Source organism: Osmia lignaria, chromosome 11, assembly GCF_051020975.1.
Source record: "Osmia lignaria lignaria isolate PbOS001 chromosome 11, iyOsmLign1, whole genome shotgun sequence".
NCBI lineage: Eukaryota > Metazoa > Arthropoda > Insecta > Hymenoptera > Megachilidae > Osmia > Osmia lignaria.
Window position 1 is genome coordinate 11,539,664 of NC_135042.1, and position 19,114 is coordinate 11,558,777.

General features: G+C 37.9%; 3 protein-coding genes across 8 annotated transcripts in view; 1 reads left to right on the top strand and 2 right to left on the bottom strand.

Annotated features, from left to right (window-relative positions):
- FANCI (Fanconi anemia complementation group I) overlaps positions 1-4,515 on the bottom strand; it is a 10,291-nt gene extending 5,776 nt beyond the window's left edge. Inside the window, exons 1-16 of the mRNA XM_034337845.2 lie at positions 4,266-4,515; positions 3,927-4,210; positions 3,682-3,849; positions 3,380-3,606; positions 3,105-3,301; positions 2,911-3,047; positions 2,623-2,843; positions 2,181-2,551; positions 1,969-2,095; positions 1,581-1,888; positions 1,294-1,488; positions 996-1,153; positions 765-929; positions 535-692; positions 253-452; positions 10-177 (exon numbers count right to left, since the gene is read on the bottom strand). Coding sequence (XP_034193736.2) covers positions 10-177; positions 253-452; positions 535-692; positions 765-929; positions 996-1,153; positions 1,294-1,488; positions 1,581-1,888; positions 1,969-2,095; positions 2,181-2,551; positions 2,623-2,843; positions 2,911-3,047; positions 3,105-3,301; positions 3,380-3,606; positions 3,682-3,849; positions 3,927-4,210; positions 4,266-4,349 — 3,168 coding nt within the window. The 5' untranslated portion in view covers positions 4,350-4,515. The remainder of the gene's footprint in view (positions 1-9; positions 178-252; positions 453-534; positions 693-764; positions 930-995; positions 1,154-1,293; positions 1,489-1,580; positions 1,889-1,968; positions 2,096-2,180; positions 2,552-2,622; positions 2,844-2,910; positions 3,048-3,104; positions 3,302-3,379; positions 3,607-3,681; positions 3,850-3,926; positions 4,211-4,265) is intronic.
- Positions 4,516-4,526: 11 nt separating this feature from the next.
- Positions 4,527-7,249, top strand: LOC117610449 (tubulin alpha-1 chain). Of its 3 annotated transcripts, XM_076691030.1 has the most exons (5): positions 4,527-4,619; positions 4,756-5,103; positions 5,342-5,495; positions 5,581-5,794; positions 5,880-7,249. In XM_076691030.1, exons 3-5 carry the CDS (start codon positions 5,493-5,495, stop codon positions 7,004-7,006), a joined length of 1,344 nt encoding a protein of 447 aa, XP_076547145.1. In that variant the 5' UTR covers positions 4,527-4,619; positions 4,756-5,103; positions 5,342-5,492; the 3' UTR covers positions 7,007-7,249. The 3 variants fall into 3 exon arrangements, with proteins under 3 accessions (XP_076547145.1, XP_034193749.1, XP_034193750.1); XM_034337858.2 differs by lacking the exon at positions 4,756-5,103; XM_034337859.2 differs by lacking the exons at positions 4,527-4,619; positions 4,756-5,103 and adding an exon at positions 5,106-5,240.
- Positions 7,250-7,455: 206 nt separating this feature from the next.
- hts (adducin 1-like protein hts) lies at positions 7,456-16,708 on the bottom strand. Of its 4 annotated transcripts, none has more exons than XM_034337853.2 (14): positions 16,378-16,708; positions 16,093-16,282; positions 15,627-16,009; positions 15,105-15,557; positions 14,787-14,923; positions 14,572-14,689; positions 12,912-13,025; positions 12,668-12,760; positions 12,392-12,587; positions 12,133-12,270; positions 11,958-12,029; positions 8,953-9,020; positions 8,128-8,256; positions 7,456-7,531 (listed from the first exon to the last, which is right to left on the bottom strand). In XM_034337853.2, exons 1-13 carry the CDS (start codon positions 16,486-16,488, stop codon positions 8,143-8,145), a joined length of 2,187 nt encoding a protein of 728 aa, XP_034193744.1. In that variant the 5' UTR covers positions 16,489-16,708; the 3' UTR covers positions 7,456-7,531; positions 8,128-8,142. The 4 variants fall into 4 exon arrangements, with proteins under 4 accessions (XP_034193744.1, XP_034193743.1, XP_034193745.1 ...); XM_034337852.2 differs by having other exon boundaries at positions 8,128-8,271; XM_034337854.2 differs by lacking the exon at positions 8,128-8,256.
- Between the last annotated feature and the right edge of the window lie 2,406 nt (positions 16,709-19,114).

Below are 19,114 nucleotides of genomic sequence, written 5' to 3' on the forward strand. Positions count from 1 at the left end.
ATTGCTTACATCATCGATAGCTCCAACTTTTTCGCATAATTCCAGACAAATTTCGTGCAATGACTCTCCATATTCTTCGGTATATTCTTCTAAGCGTAAGAAAAACTGCATAATCCCAGAAACGATCGAATTTTCAACATTCTCCATTTCCGTGATTTTTCTAAACCATTCGAGTATCTTTGAAATAAACGAAATTAATTTTATGCGAACAGAAAAGTAATTCCGAAAAAGAATGCTTGTGTATGTACCAACCTTCTCAGAATGATAGTTTTCAAAGTTAATTTTATACGTAAACTGTTCGATTATTTCCAATAAAAAAAACGGTATTTTCTTTCTCTCGTCAATATTTCTTTCTTCAACCAGTGAACTTTCCAACTGACATTTTAGCGAGAAAATAATTTCTTCTAATTTTATATTTAAATCTTTCGATGTTGTGTCTTTTCTCGATAGTACTTGCAACGTGAAAGAATAAATGCACATAAAGCAATGACGTTCTTAAGGTGTAATAGAAAAAATTGTTAATTAGATACATACAAATTGAATCGAGAAATCGTGATAACTCCTCGTGCGACAGTGATGTACATGCATAGCAAGAAATTTCTTTGAAACATTGCAAAGCTAATACGGCTGTTTGTTGTTCGTCGTTTTCCAGTATATCGTTTAACTTTGATACCAAGTGTTTGTAAAGCAATCTAATGAAATAAGAAGAAGCTTTTCAATATCAAAGATGCCGAATTATGTAGATTACAGGTGTGTTTACTTACCCAGCGATCTCGATGTACGCGTTCACGTAGCGGTCGTTTTGCTTTCGAGAACCATTCGTGATTAATTTTTCACGTTGTAACAGTTGTTCGCACGTTTGAAATATGTAACAACGAAACTTTGAATTTTCCTGAAACGCAACCTCCTCGGGAACCGTAAAGGATCGTCTACAATTGAAAATAAATTAAATTAACTAAGCTGATTGTAGTTGTTTCATTCTTTATTATACTTACGAATATAATAGTGTTAAACTTTGACGAATCACATCCAAATCCATGATGGTATTTGGTACTTTAATGCTATTCGATTTTCCAAACTTTCTAGTTGTATTATTTATATCCTTGTTCTTTTTGGCTTTATTGTTATCGAGTTTTTTAATTTTTGTAGATTGCTACAATGAACAATGAGTATAAGAGGAAGGAGGGAAGGAAGGAAGGAAGGAAGAAAGAAAGAAAGAAAGAAAGAAAGAAAGAAAGAAAGAAAGAAAGAAAGAAAGAAGAAGAAGGAGGAAAAATCAAGTTTAATCTTTACCATTTTAATAAAGTCAACAGATCGCGTGTATCCTTTAAACAAATCGTCGATCTTTCGAAAACTTTCCAGATTGCCTTTTAAACATTCTCCTATTCGAAATGCCATTAAGGCTTCGTAAATTGTAATGGCCATGCCAAGATTTCTGATTTTTATCTGTGACTTGGATAAGTCCCCAAACAGATCCGTTTCGTGTTCCTAAGATGATCGATACGTAAAGAAAGTTCACATATTAATACAACGTATTTAGAGACATTCATTTCTACGTTAACGTTGAAACTTTTCATTACCAGATTTAAGTGTTCCATTTGTGTAGCTATCATTTTTCTACACATCAACTCTAAAGCATCGCGTACTTTATCAAAGGCAGCCGATTTCTTTGGCATCGTACCGACGTATATTTTCTGTAACGCGAATATTAATTCCGCAATAGGTTCTTGCGGAACTATCTCCGTTCCGAGTACGTTTGTACACAAGTCGAATTTCACAGGTGGCAAAACATCATCATCCGTATCTACATAGAGATTAAAATGCGCCAAGAGCATGTCTAACACGATTTCTGTTATTTCAGAATTTTTCATCACGGTATCATACAATCCTACGGAAATGTAATTTCCTTGAAAAATAATAACTATTCGTTGAAGAATCGTTTCGTGTACGAAACTTTTTTGTCTTTACCTTCGTATAAATGCAATCTGACCTGAAATTCGTAGGTAAAACTCTTTTTTAATATATCCAATATTTCATAACATAGAGTTTTTTCGCATTCTGATTTGTCTCGTTGCGAACTATATTCTAGAGTTGCCTAAATCGGGGGATTAAAATTCAGCTTGCAACCATCGATAAATGTGATAACTATTATTATCAGCTCGATTGAAAAGCGCACATACTTGAGTTAACGTCGATCTCAGGCTAGAATTGGAACTGGAACTGGAACTAGTAACGAATGGTGAAGAATTATGACGCTGACTTAGTCTAAAGCTGTCCAATGAGTGCATTTTCGAGTATTTTAACATCTCTAGAAATCCAGTAACTGCCATCTGCCGTTTCGATACACCTTTCCTGTAAAGGGCTTTTCTCAAAGTTAAAAGAAGGTTTTCTCGTATATTAGACGAAACACGCATCAATGGAAAAATAGCGTACAACACTTGATTGGCAACAGCATCAGGTAAAAAGAGCAAACGTTCAAGAAGAATAATAATCCAAATTTGATGATCCAAAACGATCACTGATAATTCACGACAAGCGTAGTTTAAACAGTCTGAAATCAAAGTATAATACGTTCAGGCGATGATAATATCACGTATTTTCATTTCGTTATATGTATATTACCTATATAATGTATTATCGATGTACCACCTGCAACTATTTTATTTACCAATTCCTGCATCACAGTAGCTACCGTTTCATGACGCTTTTTAATTACTTCTCGAATTATTTCTCCCCCGATGTACCACACTATTGTTGCGTTATTTTTCAATTTTTGGTCCGAATTCATTAAAGCGAAGGCTAAATTCATGAATCCTTTTAATATTAAGTGACGATCTTTGTTGCTAGAAGATGAATTGTTCTGCCGAAGTAGATAAAGGAAAGAGATAAGAAAGAAAAATGTTGCATTACCTGCACTCTATAATTTGTCGTACAACTCCGATAATGTTGCAAGAAGAAGGTATTAATTGTCTCAACCATGCGCTTCCTTTTCGTTTTTCTTTCTCCAAACTGTTATTAACAATAGTTGATCTCAGTATCTCGAAGATCTATCGAACAGACGTTTCAGTAAGAATACCAAAATGAATTTAATCGAACGTTATTACCTGTTCTTCGTAGATGCTGGAAATTGATATTAATACAGCGAGCATGAATGGTTGTAATATATATTCGGAAGCGGAAGACACGTTTTTCAGATAGCGAATAAAATCTTTCATATTTTCGTGATTCAGCTGAGCCGCTTGATATAAATAGTACAGTACTGTACTCTCTATGTCCTGTACTTGTTTTATACCGATTATACCTATAGAAATATAAGATCCAAAGATTTTTATACCACGTTTAGTCTGTTCTTTCCTGTTCTTTCCTGTTCTTTACGTACCAATATCTTCTAGGCTATCTTTATCACTGTGAGAAACTGCTTTGGAATAATAAGATTGGAAATATTTGTTCAGGGCATCCAAAAGATACAAGCACTCTCGATCTCTGCACAACTTTAGCATTTGATAGACAAAAGGGGGTATTTGATCCAAAGAAAGGTCAGCCAATGTAGAACATAGCGCTTTTAGAACTTGGTTACGATCAGTTTTACGATCCAAATTCATCTCTCTTTACGTACAAAGATTTATAAAAGCTTAGTTTTGGATTCGGTACTTCCAAACGATAGATAGTTTAATCATTTACCCAAACATTTTTGCCAAAGATGCTAGAATATTAACGTTCCACCGATAATTACATATTGCCTTAACGATTAACGATTTATACTCGTCGCCTGAAACTTCAGCACCCACGTGAATGATATATTTTTCATTTTCAAGCATTTCCAGCAAGACAGGCAACAAATCCTTCCAACTAAAAGAAGAATCGAATTTAGAAAAATAAGGATTGTAATTGGAAAAAACATGATCAGAAGAATGAAACTGATTTACCTGTGTAACTCGTCATCGCTGTTACGAATACTAGAAAGGCAAAAATCAACAAGTTTAACAAGGTGTTGCTTCGAATATTTCGGAAAATCAACAATCATTCGATTGACGATCGCATCCACCTGTCCAGCTGATATTTTAACATTTCCTAAATCCTTCAAAACAGCTTCCATTAAGACACGTCGTTTTAACTGACAAGCTTCCGAGTCTGAAAACTCTTGCAGAATATCATCTAGTATTTTTGGAGCATCCAATTTACAAATGCTGTTGCGTATTATTTTCACGAGCTGTTAAAAGGCTGTTTTTAGCAAACATATTAAAAACTTTTCAACGTTCGGTTACCTCTTCAACGTTCGAGTCTCGAATAAATGCACGCAATTCTGCTCGATTTTCACGGTCTCTTAAATTTTGAAAATGTTGATACATATTTTGATCGTTTCAATCAGATTATCGCAATAATTAGGTAATTATTCTAAACGAACGTCGAAGCCGGTTCGCATACACCCACCAGCTGTCGCCGGTCGTCGAGCGTAGGAAATGAATCAACTGCGCCCTATAGAGAAAACGAGGAACTAGATTTCTTCTACCTGGACCTGGACCTGGACCTGGACCTGGAGGAGGCAAAGACTGTTAGTTTGGTGCCGATTTGGACATACGATTCGCAGAAATGTTTATATTACGAATAAATTAACGCAGGTGAGTCCGATCCGCCATTTCGACAGACATCAATTTCAATATTTTGTAACTCCTCCACTTTGGGAGTTGAGCCCCAAATGTTCTCGTATATATGTATATTAGGACGAAAAGTGTAGTTACGTAAACCTCTTTTTAGATCCATTTTTGCTGGTAATGTCAACGCGCTACTATTACCCGTGTCTACCCCGTTACTTACTTACTTACTTACTTACTTAGATAGATACTTATTGGACCGCTTGAAAAAGGGATATCACGTTACGTGTTTTGTGCAATTGAATTGGAATTTGGATAGAGAATTGTTCAATTGTCGTTTGTTGTGTTCAGCAAGATTGAACTTATTACATAGTTGAATAATGGAAGAAGCAATTCGCAGGAATGAAAGACGGATAAATATAGTTGAATAGAGATAAAAGTAGAACAGAGAAATTTGCATCATGGATTTCTCGTTCTCGTTCAGTTGGCTGTGCGTACACGACTTGGCTAGGTAAGAGATGCTATGCTATTTATATCCGTTTATTAGATTTAATCTTAAATGCGACGCAAGTATTGTGAAATTAATCGTTGAAACGTATGTATCTTCCCGTCCATTTGGTCGAGTTCAAGTTTTACGACGTAAAAATGGTACAGTAACGTATACACTTTCGTAAAAAAAAAAAAAAAAAAAAAAAATAGCGTAATTTTCCAAAGTGATCATTAAAACAGTTAGTTTGTGATGATTTTAGGATGACTCGAAACAAGGGATATAAGAGGCCGACGACCGTTCCTGTACTGCGTTATTAAGTTGGAATCGTTGAAGAAAGAAAGCGGCGTCCACTCGGTCGACTGTTTTTACGGGTAAACGAATTGTTTGCGTAAAAGATTACAACTTTTAAAATGGTAAGAAAATGATCATCATTACTATTTAATTTGAAGTTAAAGTAAATTGAAAAAGAAGAATAATTAAAATGTTACGTTATATCAGCGTGAATGCATATCCATCCACGTCGGTCAGGCGGGCGTTCAAATTGGGAACGCCTGTTGGGAATTGTATTGTTTGGAACACGGAATACAACCAAATGGAGAGATGCCGTCGGATAAGACGTATGACGATAGTTTCAATACCTTCTTTAGCGAAATTAGTTCCGGTAAACACGTACCTAGAGCGGTATTCGTCGATTTGGAACCAACAGTCGTCGGTAAGTGAAGAATTGGATTGGATCGTTGTATGAAGCAAGTAGAACCAGATGATGTTTGAGATTGTTGTTTTTGTAACGTTCACAGACGAGGTACGAAGCGGAAAATATCGACAACTTTTTCATCCAGATCAATTGATCACCGGTAAAGAAGATGCAGCGAATAATTATGCTCGCGGTCACTATACAGTCGGGCGAGAAATCGTCGATTTGGTGATCGATCGGATACGGAAGTTAGCGGATCAGTGCACCGGATTGCAAGGATTTCTCATCTTCCATTCGTTCGGAGGCGGTACTGGGTCAGGTTTTGCTTCGCTGTTAATGGAACGTTTGTCGGTAGATTATGGGAAAAAATCGAAATTAGAATTTGCCATTTACCCGGCACCGCGTATTTCGACGGCAGTCGTCGAACCGTACAATTCAATTCTGACTACTCATACGACTCTCGAGCATTCCGATTGCGCGTTCATGGTCGATAACGAAGCGATTTTCGATATTTGCCGGCGCAATTTGGATATCGAACGACCAACTTATACCAATTTGAATCGGCTGATCGGCCAGATCGTTTCCTCGATAACGGCTTCGTTGCGATTCGATGGCGCGTTAAACGTCGATTTGACCGAGTTCCAGACGAATTTGGTTCCTTATCCAAGAATACATTTTCCTTTGGTTACATACGCGCCGATAGTATCAGCGGAAAAAGCTTATCACGAACAACTGTCGGTTGCCGAAATCACAAACGCCTGTTTCGAACCGGCGAATCAGATGGTCAAGTGTGATCCTCGTAACGGGAAATACATGGCTTGTTGCCTGCTCTACAGAGGGGACGTTGTTCCGAAAGACGTGAACGCCGCAATCGCTGCGATTAAAACAAAACGGACGATACAATTTGTCGATTGGTGTCCAACTGGTTTTAAAGTCGGTATAAATTATCAACCACCAACGGCTGTACCTGGCGGCGATTTGGCCAAGGTACAGAGAGCCGTTTGTATGTTGTCGAACACGACAGCCATTGCCGAAGCTTGGGCTCGCCTCGACCATAAGTTTGACCTGATGTACGCAAAGAGAGCGTTTGTTCATTGGTACGTTGGGGAAGGCATGGAAGAAGGTGAATTCTCCGAAGCTCGCGAGGATCTCGCAGCTCTCGAGAAAGACTACGAAGAAGTAGGATTAGATTCGAACGACATGGAATTAGACGCTACCGATGAGTATTGATTTTATTTTCAAATCGTCTGGGCTTCGTTAACAGAAAAATCATCATTTGTATATTCTCGTTAAGAGAGAAATATGGAATAAAAAAGGATGAAACTCGGCATTTCTCGTAAATTGTAGACGTAATCGTTTCGTTTTTATTGCATTACACAAACGGGGCTGGGGAGGCAAAATTAAATAGCGGATTAAATAGTTTAGCGCGACGCTTTAACAAATTAAAAACGTAAAAACATTAACAGTACAATATAGTTTCTTATCGTAGACGTAATGCGATGGCAGTCTTGAGAGTCCTGGAAATATGCTGTGTGTGTGTGTGATTGTTGTATGATTATTTCGGTTTTTCAATTTCCTATTTACTATTTTCTTTTCTATGTTCTATTATCATTCGTTTCCGGGGTATATGAATTTTTCATTCGCATTGCGCGATATCCTCGACTCCTCTTCTGCTCGCGTTTTTAATCCTCTTTTTATATATATTCGGTAATTGTTCTCCTTTTATTTGCGATAAGCTTTTGCACGTGGCAGTGTCTGGAAATAGAAAAGAAAAAAGATGGAAAATTTAAAAAACAAGATTTACTAGTTAATAATAAATAAGTATACACGATTTAGGGGCAACGCGGGTGATCAATACCATCGTCGTACGTTGATAACAATAAATTTCTGTAATATCTAACTGGCGACTAAATATACGTACACGTGTATATTATATAAAATACTAAGTTTGATGCATCTATGCGAGTTACAATAGCGCCAGCCGAGATCTACTATTCTAAGAAAAGAAGAGAAATGCTTAGTAGACGTTGAAACCATTAGCCTACCTTTTCTTTTTATTTTGTTCTTTGAACACGCTCCGTCTTTTTGGACTTTCAGAGCATACATAGAAATTTAAGTTTCTTTCATTTTTTATGCGACGCGATATTTCCACCAACATTTATTATTATTATTATTATTATTATTATTATTATTATTACTGTTAATTATAGCACTCGAACCACGAATTATTCGGAAACAAAAAGAAAGAAAAAAGATTTGCGAAAATGACCGATTAGTAGGAAAATGTCGAAACGCGTTCAATCCAATTTGTAATCGAATGGCTTGAGTTTTGAAGATATGTAAATACGTACCAAAGTTAGAACTACCTACGCCTCGATTGGCTTCTTCTTTTCCTTCTTCTTCTTTAGGAAGGATGGTGTCCTAAGGCCTTTTTTCTTCTTCTTTTCCTTCTTCGGTGACTCTTCGCTAACGCTCACATCCTGCGACATGGAACCCTTAACACGGAAGGTCCCAACCGTAACCATGAACCTTTTTGCATGCACATGCAAAACAGCAATCTCTCCCCCTTTCTTTCTTTCTTTCTTTCTTTCTTCATCTTTTCTTCAAGTTTACTGTCGATTAAAACAGTCACGCACCCTACACATACACACACACACACACACACACACACAGACAGACAGACAAATTCTTTCATCTTTCTCTTCCCTTAACGTTTTGCATGATCGTTGTTTTGTATCAAGAAAAATCCTTCGATTCATGCAAGCAAACACTAAGTATATTGGCACACTAGCTTGTCCAAAGCATCATATCATAGTTAACGAAAGCAGCGAATGTGCAGACTTTTTCGAATCTATTCAGCAACGAAAATGGATTTCTTCGATTAGAAAGTTTTTCAATTTCGTACTTGATCGTTTTGAAAATATAGTTTCAATCGTTCCTCGATAACGGTACGGTGCGACATCACACATCCAACATCCTCGAGCTTTCTCTTTACCGTATGTACAACACGTTACATTTTTCTTCGAGTTTCGTTCACTTATTAACATTAGCTAGGCTAATTGCCAAGAATCGTAGCCTTTCAAATTATCCACGTGTATCATACGTGTGATCAAATCAAGCTCGAGGAGAATAGAGGAGACATTTAAGAAAAAAAAAAAAAAATCCGAGTAACAAACCTCTTTACTACTTTGAGAAAATGTACTGTGATGTGCATCAGAGTGATCGCCATTCACGGTATTTTCCCCTGAAACATAAAAAATATATTCAACGTGTTACGTGTTAAATTGAAAAGATCCGTTTAAGCTAGTAAGCGATTGTGATTCAGTACATGAAGCCACAGTTTGACGAAACTAGTTAGCACAAACTGAACAAATGATCGAGTATAACGAATCGTTGATGTTAGAAGTGCAATGCACGCTTACCTTCAACAACAAACTCAACGTATGATTGATCTTTCCTCTTGGAATGCTTCGATTTTGAAAGCGTACCAACGAAAGCGAAACAACGGATTATAAATTCGTTTGTTTTTCCTTTTTTCATTTGTTGTAAATCACACGAAATAGAAAGAAAGGTTTATTTCATATGTACAAAGTATGCTTTACGTGCAAAACGAGTGTCAAGTAGAAAATGAAAACATAAAACATGGTAATCATTAGGAACATAAAACAGCAATCTTTACGAACATAGGATTAGTACGATCTTATGTGTGTTAACAAAGCAAAAAACAAAATAAAAATGTCAATCTCGTACACAACATTACTTTGTAGTTCTGAAAACACTGAACGAAACTGAGAATATGTGAATTCGAAAATTGGACAGAAATTCTATGATTGTACGATTTAATTCTACTTTGAATCTATCATCGTATCGTTGACCTCTTCGTTTATAGGCGATAAACGGAAACAGTCTTGTTCATCGTGATTCTTCATCGTGCAAAACTCAACGTCGAAATTGTTGCCGAGTTCCATTAGCATTTCTTCACTTTGAGGACAACTAGTCGTATTCGTATCTCGGAGCAAAGTAATAAGAGAATCAGACGGTTTTCCTTCTTCAAGAAAATTCTCACTCTTTTCAAGATCCCTACTATTCGAGAGAATTATTTCGTTAGCATCGACCTTCTCCACTCGAAAGTTCAATCGTAACGCTGCATCATCGACGTTTGATGCTATCGTACAAAATTCGAAAATAGCAGCTGCACTTTCACGACTACTACTACTACTACTACTAGCTTCAGCCGTCTCAGTTGTTTCATCGTTCGCAACGGCACCGTCTCGTGCTTCTTTTAGTTCTACGTTCGCAATGTCTTTGACACTCTTAAACGAACAATCGATCGTTTCGTCGCGCACATCTATCACGTGATGAATAATCTCGTGCACGACCAACAGCTGCGAATTTTCCTCGTGTTCCTTCGTTAAAATCGAGGATGAGATTAAATTGAAATTGGAATTGAAATTGGAATTGAAATTGGAATTGAAATTGAAAAACCGAGAATGGGCAAGCGAACGATAGAAAAGAGTATCGCAAACTCTCTGGAAAATCTCATCTAACAAAGAAGAAATACTCGCAAAAGTATCGCAGGCGTCAAGTTCGGCGATAATTTCGTTCGCACTGTCACTAATACCGTTTCCAAACAATTCATCGCTCCTCTCTTCCTTTGAACGAATCTCGAAACGTTCGTTATCGGAAGAAAGCTCATCTCCGATTTCTGCGCAAATTTCATCGAATGATTCGTACGTATCGCTACCGTTGTCGTACGACGAATCGAACCAGTCGCAATTGTATGTCGCTTCTTCGTACATACGGTATTTTTCATTCAAACGTTCGCCCATTGATCGATCCAAGGTAAGTGTGCGTTCGGCCGACATCGACGACATCGACGACATCGACGACATCGAGGTCCGTTCCTCGTTCACATTCTCCTGATACTCTGGGTCCAACAATGGCGTTAAACTGTATATCAAACTCATATCGGTGGAATCCAAGTTACACTTTTTAGAAATTTCGAAATTTGAATCAAGCAAAACGTCTTCTGTTGCTTTTCTTTCCATCTTCGTTTTCGATCTCGTCTTTGACGAAGAAACAGTGTTCACATTCTTACTATCGACACTGGCTTTTATTGTTTCGACAGTTTCTCGTGCCTTTCCGTCGTTCCGTTCGTAAAGGGAAACCGACAAAATAGGAACGTTCTTCTCACGATCAGCAACTTTCGATGAATTTTCGTTACCTTCTGTTCTTAAATGCGACTTTTTCTCTTTCAAAACGCTCAAAGATGAATTCGATAGAACAACCACCGGTGGATAGGCGATCAAGGTAGGCGTCAATCGTTTTGCAACAACACCGGTTCGAGCTATTTCTAAACGCGGCTCTTCGCTATATACTTTCGAAAACTTGTCTTCGCTATCGCTATCGCTATCGCTATCGCTTTCACTGCAGTACCTGCTCGACGAATCACCATCTGCAACCACATTTTGCCCAAAATATACACTATCATTGTATTTCAATGTTTATTTTCTTCTCTCCTCCACCTTTTTTTATTCTCTCTCGTGGAGGCAGAAGATACTCGTTATGATCACGGATGCTCACACCTGCGTATCTAAAATCTTTTCTCATTACCTGATAGAATACCCAGCTTTCGCCATGGTTTTATTCGAACAAACAACGAGAAACGGTTGCTTATTGTCGCGATCTCGTATACCTTTTATCCATTTCAACGATCACCACCTTTTATTTTATAATCAGCGAACAAAACTAAAAAGACATCGCGTTATTATGTGCTGCAAAATACATATATGTAATAGATGGAAACATAAAACAATGGTACAACAACATTCGGAGAAGTAAACGTTTGAGAATTTAGTAATAAACGTGATCGTGCATAAACTTAACAAACATGCGGATATACGTGAATGTGCAGGTATTACATGCGGCAAGGTGCAAGCGTTAGTGATCATAAATAAAAAAGAGAGAAAGGTATGGAAATGTCTAGTTAGAAAGCAAGGAAAAGTGAAGAAACTTATCGATGAATCGGGTGAATCGTAACATATTTAGAAGCCCCTTTCCTTCTTTTCTACTCGGTTAATTCAGAGGAATTTAACGTACATTGCATTCCCCTCGGCTTTATCTCTCCGAGAGATAAGAGACCCACACAGATACAAATTACAAGCCCGATAAAATAACTTACCATCGCTCAATACAACTTCAGGTTGACTCGGTGCAGGCACTTGTTTCGTCTCTATTCGCAATACTCGAGGTTCTGAAAACGATCGAACCGATTAATTATTTATATACCTTTTCAATTGGTTTACACACAAATTCTTTATTTACTGTAAAATCATTGAAACGACTCTGTTATTTACCGTCTCTGCTTTCTTCTTCCGTTTCCGAAGTTACCGATACCGGTGACTGAATAGGACTTTTGGCAGTGCTCGATTCGTGGGTTGCACGGCTGACATTAAACGATGACAATGCTTCCGATTCTGACTGCGATTCATCGTCTTTTAAAACAAAAATAATCACCGTATCAAGCGTTTGTCGCGGCTTTTCTTCTATCAAATACGTGAATTTTATTTTAACATGCTAATTCTTTTTTTTTTTCCTTTCTTTCGATACACTCACAAATATCTCCTTTTTGTTTGCGTTCAATTTCCTTTTTGTACTGGTCCAGCTCTTGATCGGTAACAGCATCGAAAGGATTTTTTGCATATGGAGTTTTGTAAACCATCGCATTGTGTTGAAAGCCTCTTTGAATGATACCTTTGCTGGCTGCCCCTACCAACACCACTTGTTCTCCTGTTCCACTGATAGTTGCATCCTAACGTACATCGCGTTTAAGCGAACATTTACGTTAGTATAATTTAAAACGACTAAAACAGGAAGGGAAAATATTTTTACCTGCATTTTTTTCGCTTCTTCCCAAGTAACTCCTTCCAATATATGGGACTGTGGTCCAGCCGATATTTTATCGGCTCTACGATAATCTTTTATCTAAAAAGGAAGAAGAAACATACCTCGAGGTATACCGATACAATTTACCACATAATATCGTCATATCGTCATATCGTCATATCGTATATGTAGCTAACGCCTATACAGAAAATCAAATGCGGTGTTAATCAAAATTCATTTTTTTACTTACCTGTTGCTGTATTTGCTTAAACTCCTTTGGATTGGTATTTTTCGGTACGAATTGAAGGGCACCTTCGATCTTCACCGGTGTACTGGTATGGGTCGGAGAGCCGTCTGACACCCACTGCGCACAAAACCAGAACGTTAGTCGACCCCTACTTCAAAATTCGACACTTGACATTCGACATAGCATCGTAAAATTGAAAATTCATTAATTCATCTGCGTATGCTATGTGTGCCTGCTTTCTTGATAATCTTATTTTACGATACATTAGTTTATCACCAGCTAAGTTTTCCCTTATTCAATTTCACTAAATAATTTCATGCTTTCACATTTACTGTCGATCGCAAATATTTCCTAGAAAAAAAAATAAAAAAAATAAAATTATGTATCCCCCCCCCCCCCCCCCTCCCCTCTACGCATTTTTTCATTCCTATGTTTTTGTATTTTGACTCTGTAATCCATCTCTGTCACTACCGGGGTCGATCGATCTGGTTTTGTAAATGCAGTGGGGACCAAAAATATACATCGCCTCAGGAATGACACAATTAACAGGCACACATTCATACACAGCTCCGACTACGGTAAGCCAACCGAGAATCGCGATATGTCCGAGGCAGACCATTGTACGATTTATCTTTGCTTTTACGTTAAAATAATAATGATGCTCGAATGCACCATAGCAATTCCATTTATTAGGAAACCGACACGAATTTAAATCGTGCAAATCCATTTAGTTTTATCTTCGTATTTATATGTATGTATAACACATATCGTTGTGTCGTTTCACCATAAAAAAAAAAAAAGGGTTATTTCATTTTCGAAAAATTACCTATACACGATGAACAGTAGGCATATATTTATTTGTATATTAATAAGCTACAAGAGAGAGATGCAATTAAATTTATATGTAAGTTTAATATTCATTAAAACACACGCGATATCGTTACGACGTTTAGCTAGCCTTGCGTTTCGCACTCATTACAAACTGATTATTTAAACTTTCTTAAATGATCGTCGATTCGTTTATCATTTCTCCTTTCTTCTTTTTTTCTTCTCCTCCTTTCCTCCTTCATCTTTTGTTAACATTCTCGTTACGTTTTCTTTCATAAAGAATCGCGCGTTGGCTTACGTTTTTTCCTCTATTTTTCTTTCTTTCCTTCTTTCTCTCTCTCTCTCTCTCTCTCTTTCTCTTATCCCCCACACCCGTCTTTTTTCTTCTTTCCCCGCCCTATATAATTATGAGTTACACAACCTATTCCTCTAATAATACATTAAACATAAATTGGAATGTGAGAAATAATATTACTATTATAAAAATTACAAATAAGAAACAGATGATAAAGCAACGTAACTGAATGATATGAAAATCAAGCCGCGCAGAAAATGACGCAACCACGAGCTAAAGAATATTTCTGAAAAACTGAAAGTATCATCTCTTTCGTCGTCAAATGTTCACGATAATATAATTAAACCAGTGATTTTCCTGAAATAGCTTGTTTAAAAATAAGAAAATGCAATATCTACCACAAGTATCGACAATCATTGAGAAAAGTTTGAAAAAAAATTCTTGCATTAATTTTTCTCCTAATTTTCTATTGTTTAGGAACACGCTTTTATATGTATATATCTACTATTCATTTTTGTTCTCAAAAGTGATGACTTCTACCTTTGTGATCTTTTTCGGATCAGGAGTTCCTGTTTCGAGTATTTCGACCTTCTGATAGACGTTAGGCGAATTTAACCAACGCGATCTATCCGTCCCTTTGCGACCTCCTTTCCAGAGTCTGCGAAACAAAGGGGAAAACAGGAAATTAAAAGCTTCCTTTAGATAGCGTACGCCGTACGTATTTTACCATCTCTTTCTAGAACGCATGCACTTACCCTTGTTTATAGAGTTCTTCTTCCTCAAGCAAATATCCCAATGACGAAACTGCCGGAGGCACTTCAACGTCGTTTCGAGGTCGTGGAGGTTCTCCTTTCACCAACGGATTTCTATAGATGTAACCGGTACGGAAACCCTAAAAACGGAATCGAAAATTATTCCAATTATACATTGAATGAAATCGAATCGAAAAACACAAGATATTATAGAAAGCATAGCAAAGGGAGAAGGGAGAAATGAAATGAAATGAAATGAAATGAAATGAAATGAAATGAAATGAAATGAAATGAAATGAAATGAAATATTTGCATGGTTACCGCATTATCGAGCATTCGCATGAGTGCCTCGAATTCAGTTCCGCCGATTCGCCAGCGCTTTTCAAGTTTCTCAGCAAGAGCTGTACTATCCGATATCGGTACGGTCGATTGTTGCGGTGTCGGTGGTTTTCTCGAAGCCTCGAATATGGCTTTTTTTGATTCTTCCGAAATGAGATTTAAATTATCCAAACCAGCGGGCATTAGCTTTAACTGAGTCTCACAAGCTAAAACCATGTTATAAACGTTAAAGAAAGCTTCCTCGACGGTTTCTCCGCAACAGAGAGCACCGCGATTCGTTAACATCATCACTTTGTTTATCGGTCCGAGATTTCTCGAAATTTTTTCCTTTTCCTCGGGTTCGAAAGATCCACCTATATACTGATGCGTGCTTACATCTCCTATTACTATACTCTCTTGTCCGATCGGCAACAATCCGCATTTTAACGATGAGATCTATACCAAGAAGAAATATTGTATAAAAAATGATAGGAAAGAAAGATCAGCTTTCTTCTATGTACTTACAGCGGTAACGGACGGAGTAGTAATATGAACGATGCATTTGATATCAGGTCTTGCGGCATGAATCGTCGAGTGCAATTGAAATCCTGCCACGTGAACCCCAAAATTGGTCGTTCCCTGCTCGACGATCGATCCCTGCATATCGACCTTGATCAAACTCGAGGCAGTGATTTCGTGGTAGAGCAAGCCGTACGGATTAACTAAAAAATGTTCTTGATCTTGATTCAGACGCGCCGTAATTTGTCCACCGACACCTTGAGTCCAACCGTACAGATCCAATAATCGGAATACCGCAGCCAATTTACAACGCAGTAGTTTCTCTCCTTTCGCGTAACCCATGCTTTCGACACCGCGTATATCGTTGATCGGTAATACGCAGTTTGAATCTATAACAAAATATTATTTACAATTAGAGAGGATTATCGTTTAACGAAATATCTTGAAAATAATTTTAACTCGTTAGGCTTACTTTTAAATACGTTCCCATTAAACCGAGCACCTTGCGCACCACCCATCATGTCTGAGATTTGCTGTAGCAGACCCGATGGTCCAGCACCGTCTTTCATTTGCGTTTCAATGATGCGTTCCAACTCCTCCCGAAACAATCGTGAATTCATCATCATTTCGACCCTTTTCCTCCTCTCCATTTCTCTCATATCCTGGATAAAAGGGTTAGAAAATATATTTTACAACGCATGTATACACGCATACCTAGTTTTACTTTTTCTTCCTTTCCTTATCTTTCATATCTTACCGCATCAATGTCGGCGGGTCGCATCTTACTTTTTTCTTCTTCCGTTAAACCGTCCATCACTCCATTCGTGTGTGGTTCAGACAACACTGGTTGCGGACTTGTATCTGCCATCTTCGACACCCGCTTTACCGTTCTTTGCTTCCTTCTTCACCAAACTCTCTTTTATTTTATTATACCTATATTGTATATTTCCTATCGTTTTTTTCTTTTGCTTAGCTCTTTCAGCACACCACCACCGTCACTGTCACAACTACACCACCGCCGCCACCAACAACAACAACAACAACAACAACACTGTTGTCGATGCCACCATCGGTATTACCGCCGCCGCCGCCGTCGTCGTTGTCGCCGCCGCCACCACTACCGCCTTCACCTCCACCTTCGCCACCGCCACCGCCACCACCGCCGCCGCCGCCGCCGCCGCCACCACCACCACCACCTCCCTCCTCGCCTTCCAACCCCAACGTTGGACGTTGACTGAAACAATTTGTTTTAGATCAATTAAACACGTATTATAGGATTTCATCATTATTGTCTTTTCGTAAAAGTATTTAGTTACCCTCGTCTACCGGGTCCGACTTTTTAACACGAAAGATAAGAAACACGATACGAAAAAAGGAAGAAATGTCAGCATACGATCGATAAAATTGCAGGTAACACGCGTCGATTGCGTTAGACAGCAGGGGTGAGTATATTGTAAGTAAGAAGAATCCGTAGAGCGACGGAAATCGTACTTGTCTTTTTTCAAATTCTTCCTATGCTTATTTATACCGTGCTCTCATTTTGTCCTATGTTTCTTCTACTACGTTCTCGTCCTCTTCCTTTCATTTCTTACGAGTTTCTACACCGATTACGAGCACAAAGGTATATCCATTCAAGTACGCACGGATAACAATAAATGTGTTTAATCAATTGAACTCAATGTTTTACCATTATCTAAAAGTATTCTAACAGACACATAAACACCGGACTTTTATACTTTACGCGGAAATAAATAAATAGACAAAGTGAGAAATACTCTGTTAAACACTCGACGCCGACACGTTAGCGTCGGTGATAATCTCTTCTAACGGCTCTTAATTCGGAAGCGTATGCTTAACCCAAATTCATAACTTCCGTGAATTCTAAATTAAAAAAGAGGCAAACCATAGAAAACCGATTTCATACTCGAAACTGCATCAGCGTCTTTATCACTGCGCACACAATGTATGTTTCTCTTATTAAAACACTAATTACACGAGAAGAGTGGATAACGTATCGAAATAGCAAGATAGCGAATATATATGTAGATAATAGATACATATATGTATGTACATTGCGCGCGAGACACTTAATGCGGCGCGTCCGCTGATTCTCGACACGATGATGATGTCATAACTTAAAACGTAAAGCTCACAATCGTTCGTTCGTTCGTTCGTTCGTTCGTTCGTTCGTTCGTTCCTTGGGCGGTACCGTGCCTTGTTAATACGAGTTAATCGCATTCTATATACATTTATCCTAAAAGAATATGAAATATAAAACAATAGATATGTACTTTCAAATAAAACTGTTGCAACGAATCGTTCGATGATGCATCGGTAAATCAAGGAGATTGATAAAAAAAAAAAAAAAAAAAAAAAAAACAACCAAATAGATAAAGCGACACACAAAAGAACACACAGGTGAGCGTGCCTTCTATAGAGTCGAAACCCGAGAGCAACCAGTTTATTTCCAAGCGACGATAGATTGCGCGCGGGCGGTTCTTGCTTGTTACGAGAAAAAGAAACGTTCTTCGTGATTCCGAAATATGCATTAACTTTCTACGTTCGTGACATTTAAATGACATCGTTTGCACGAAAAGCAATACCAATTGCTTGGCTTCATTAGACACGCCTAACGCGTTCATAATATATGTAGCTTACAACCATTCGGTCTACAAAATAGTATTGATCATAAGGACGCTGAGACGAACTCGGTGTACGATTATTCGTTCGAATACGCCCAAATGAGGACTTTATAACGTATCGATAGATCTCGGAAAAAAAAAATCAAGAAACGTAAAAGTGTTGTACAGAAATGAGCACGCACGTAAATACACTAATTTAAGGTTACGAAACAGAATCAACTTTTATTTTAGTCGTACTTTAACCAGCTTCGCCATTGTGATACATTTTGATGCCTTAACAGTTAACAGATCGATTAAACGCGCTGGCGAATAAAAAAATGAATACGAATCGTTGACTATTCTCGACGCGATAACTGCTCACCACTATACACTATTCGCGTGTAAATATGAATACGCTATTTCTTTCACTATGAAAGTTCAAAGTGACCAACGATCCGATTCGTTTGTCAATTTATACGCAGGTTTTAGGAAATATTGCGGTAACGCTGGAATAACTGAAATCGTGCAACTTCCTCAAACATCTTGACTGAAACTTTCATATGGAACGAAAAAATAAAAGGAAAGATTGTTCCTTAATGGAAAAATCAGAAAGAAAAGAAGGTCAATGGTTTAACAATGCAAATGGCGATACAGCGGTAGAGTGTAATGGTTTTTAATGGCGCGATTATGACGAATATTTTTGATACTGGCTATCGAAATACTTTCATCGGACGTTTGAAGATTAACGAAAACGATACTGATAGCAATCAAGGATTAAGTATTATCCGAAAGCACTGACGCGTACGAAAGCATCGGAGATTGCCGCCTCCTAATCGACGACACACCCCTTAACGCTACGTCATTCCTGTCAAT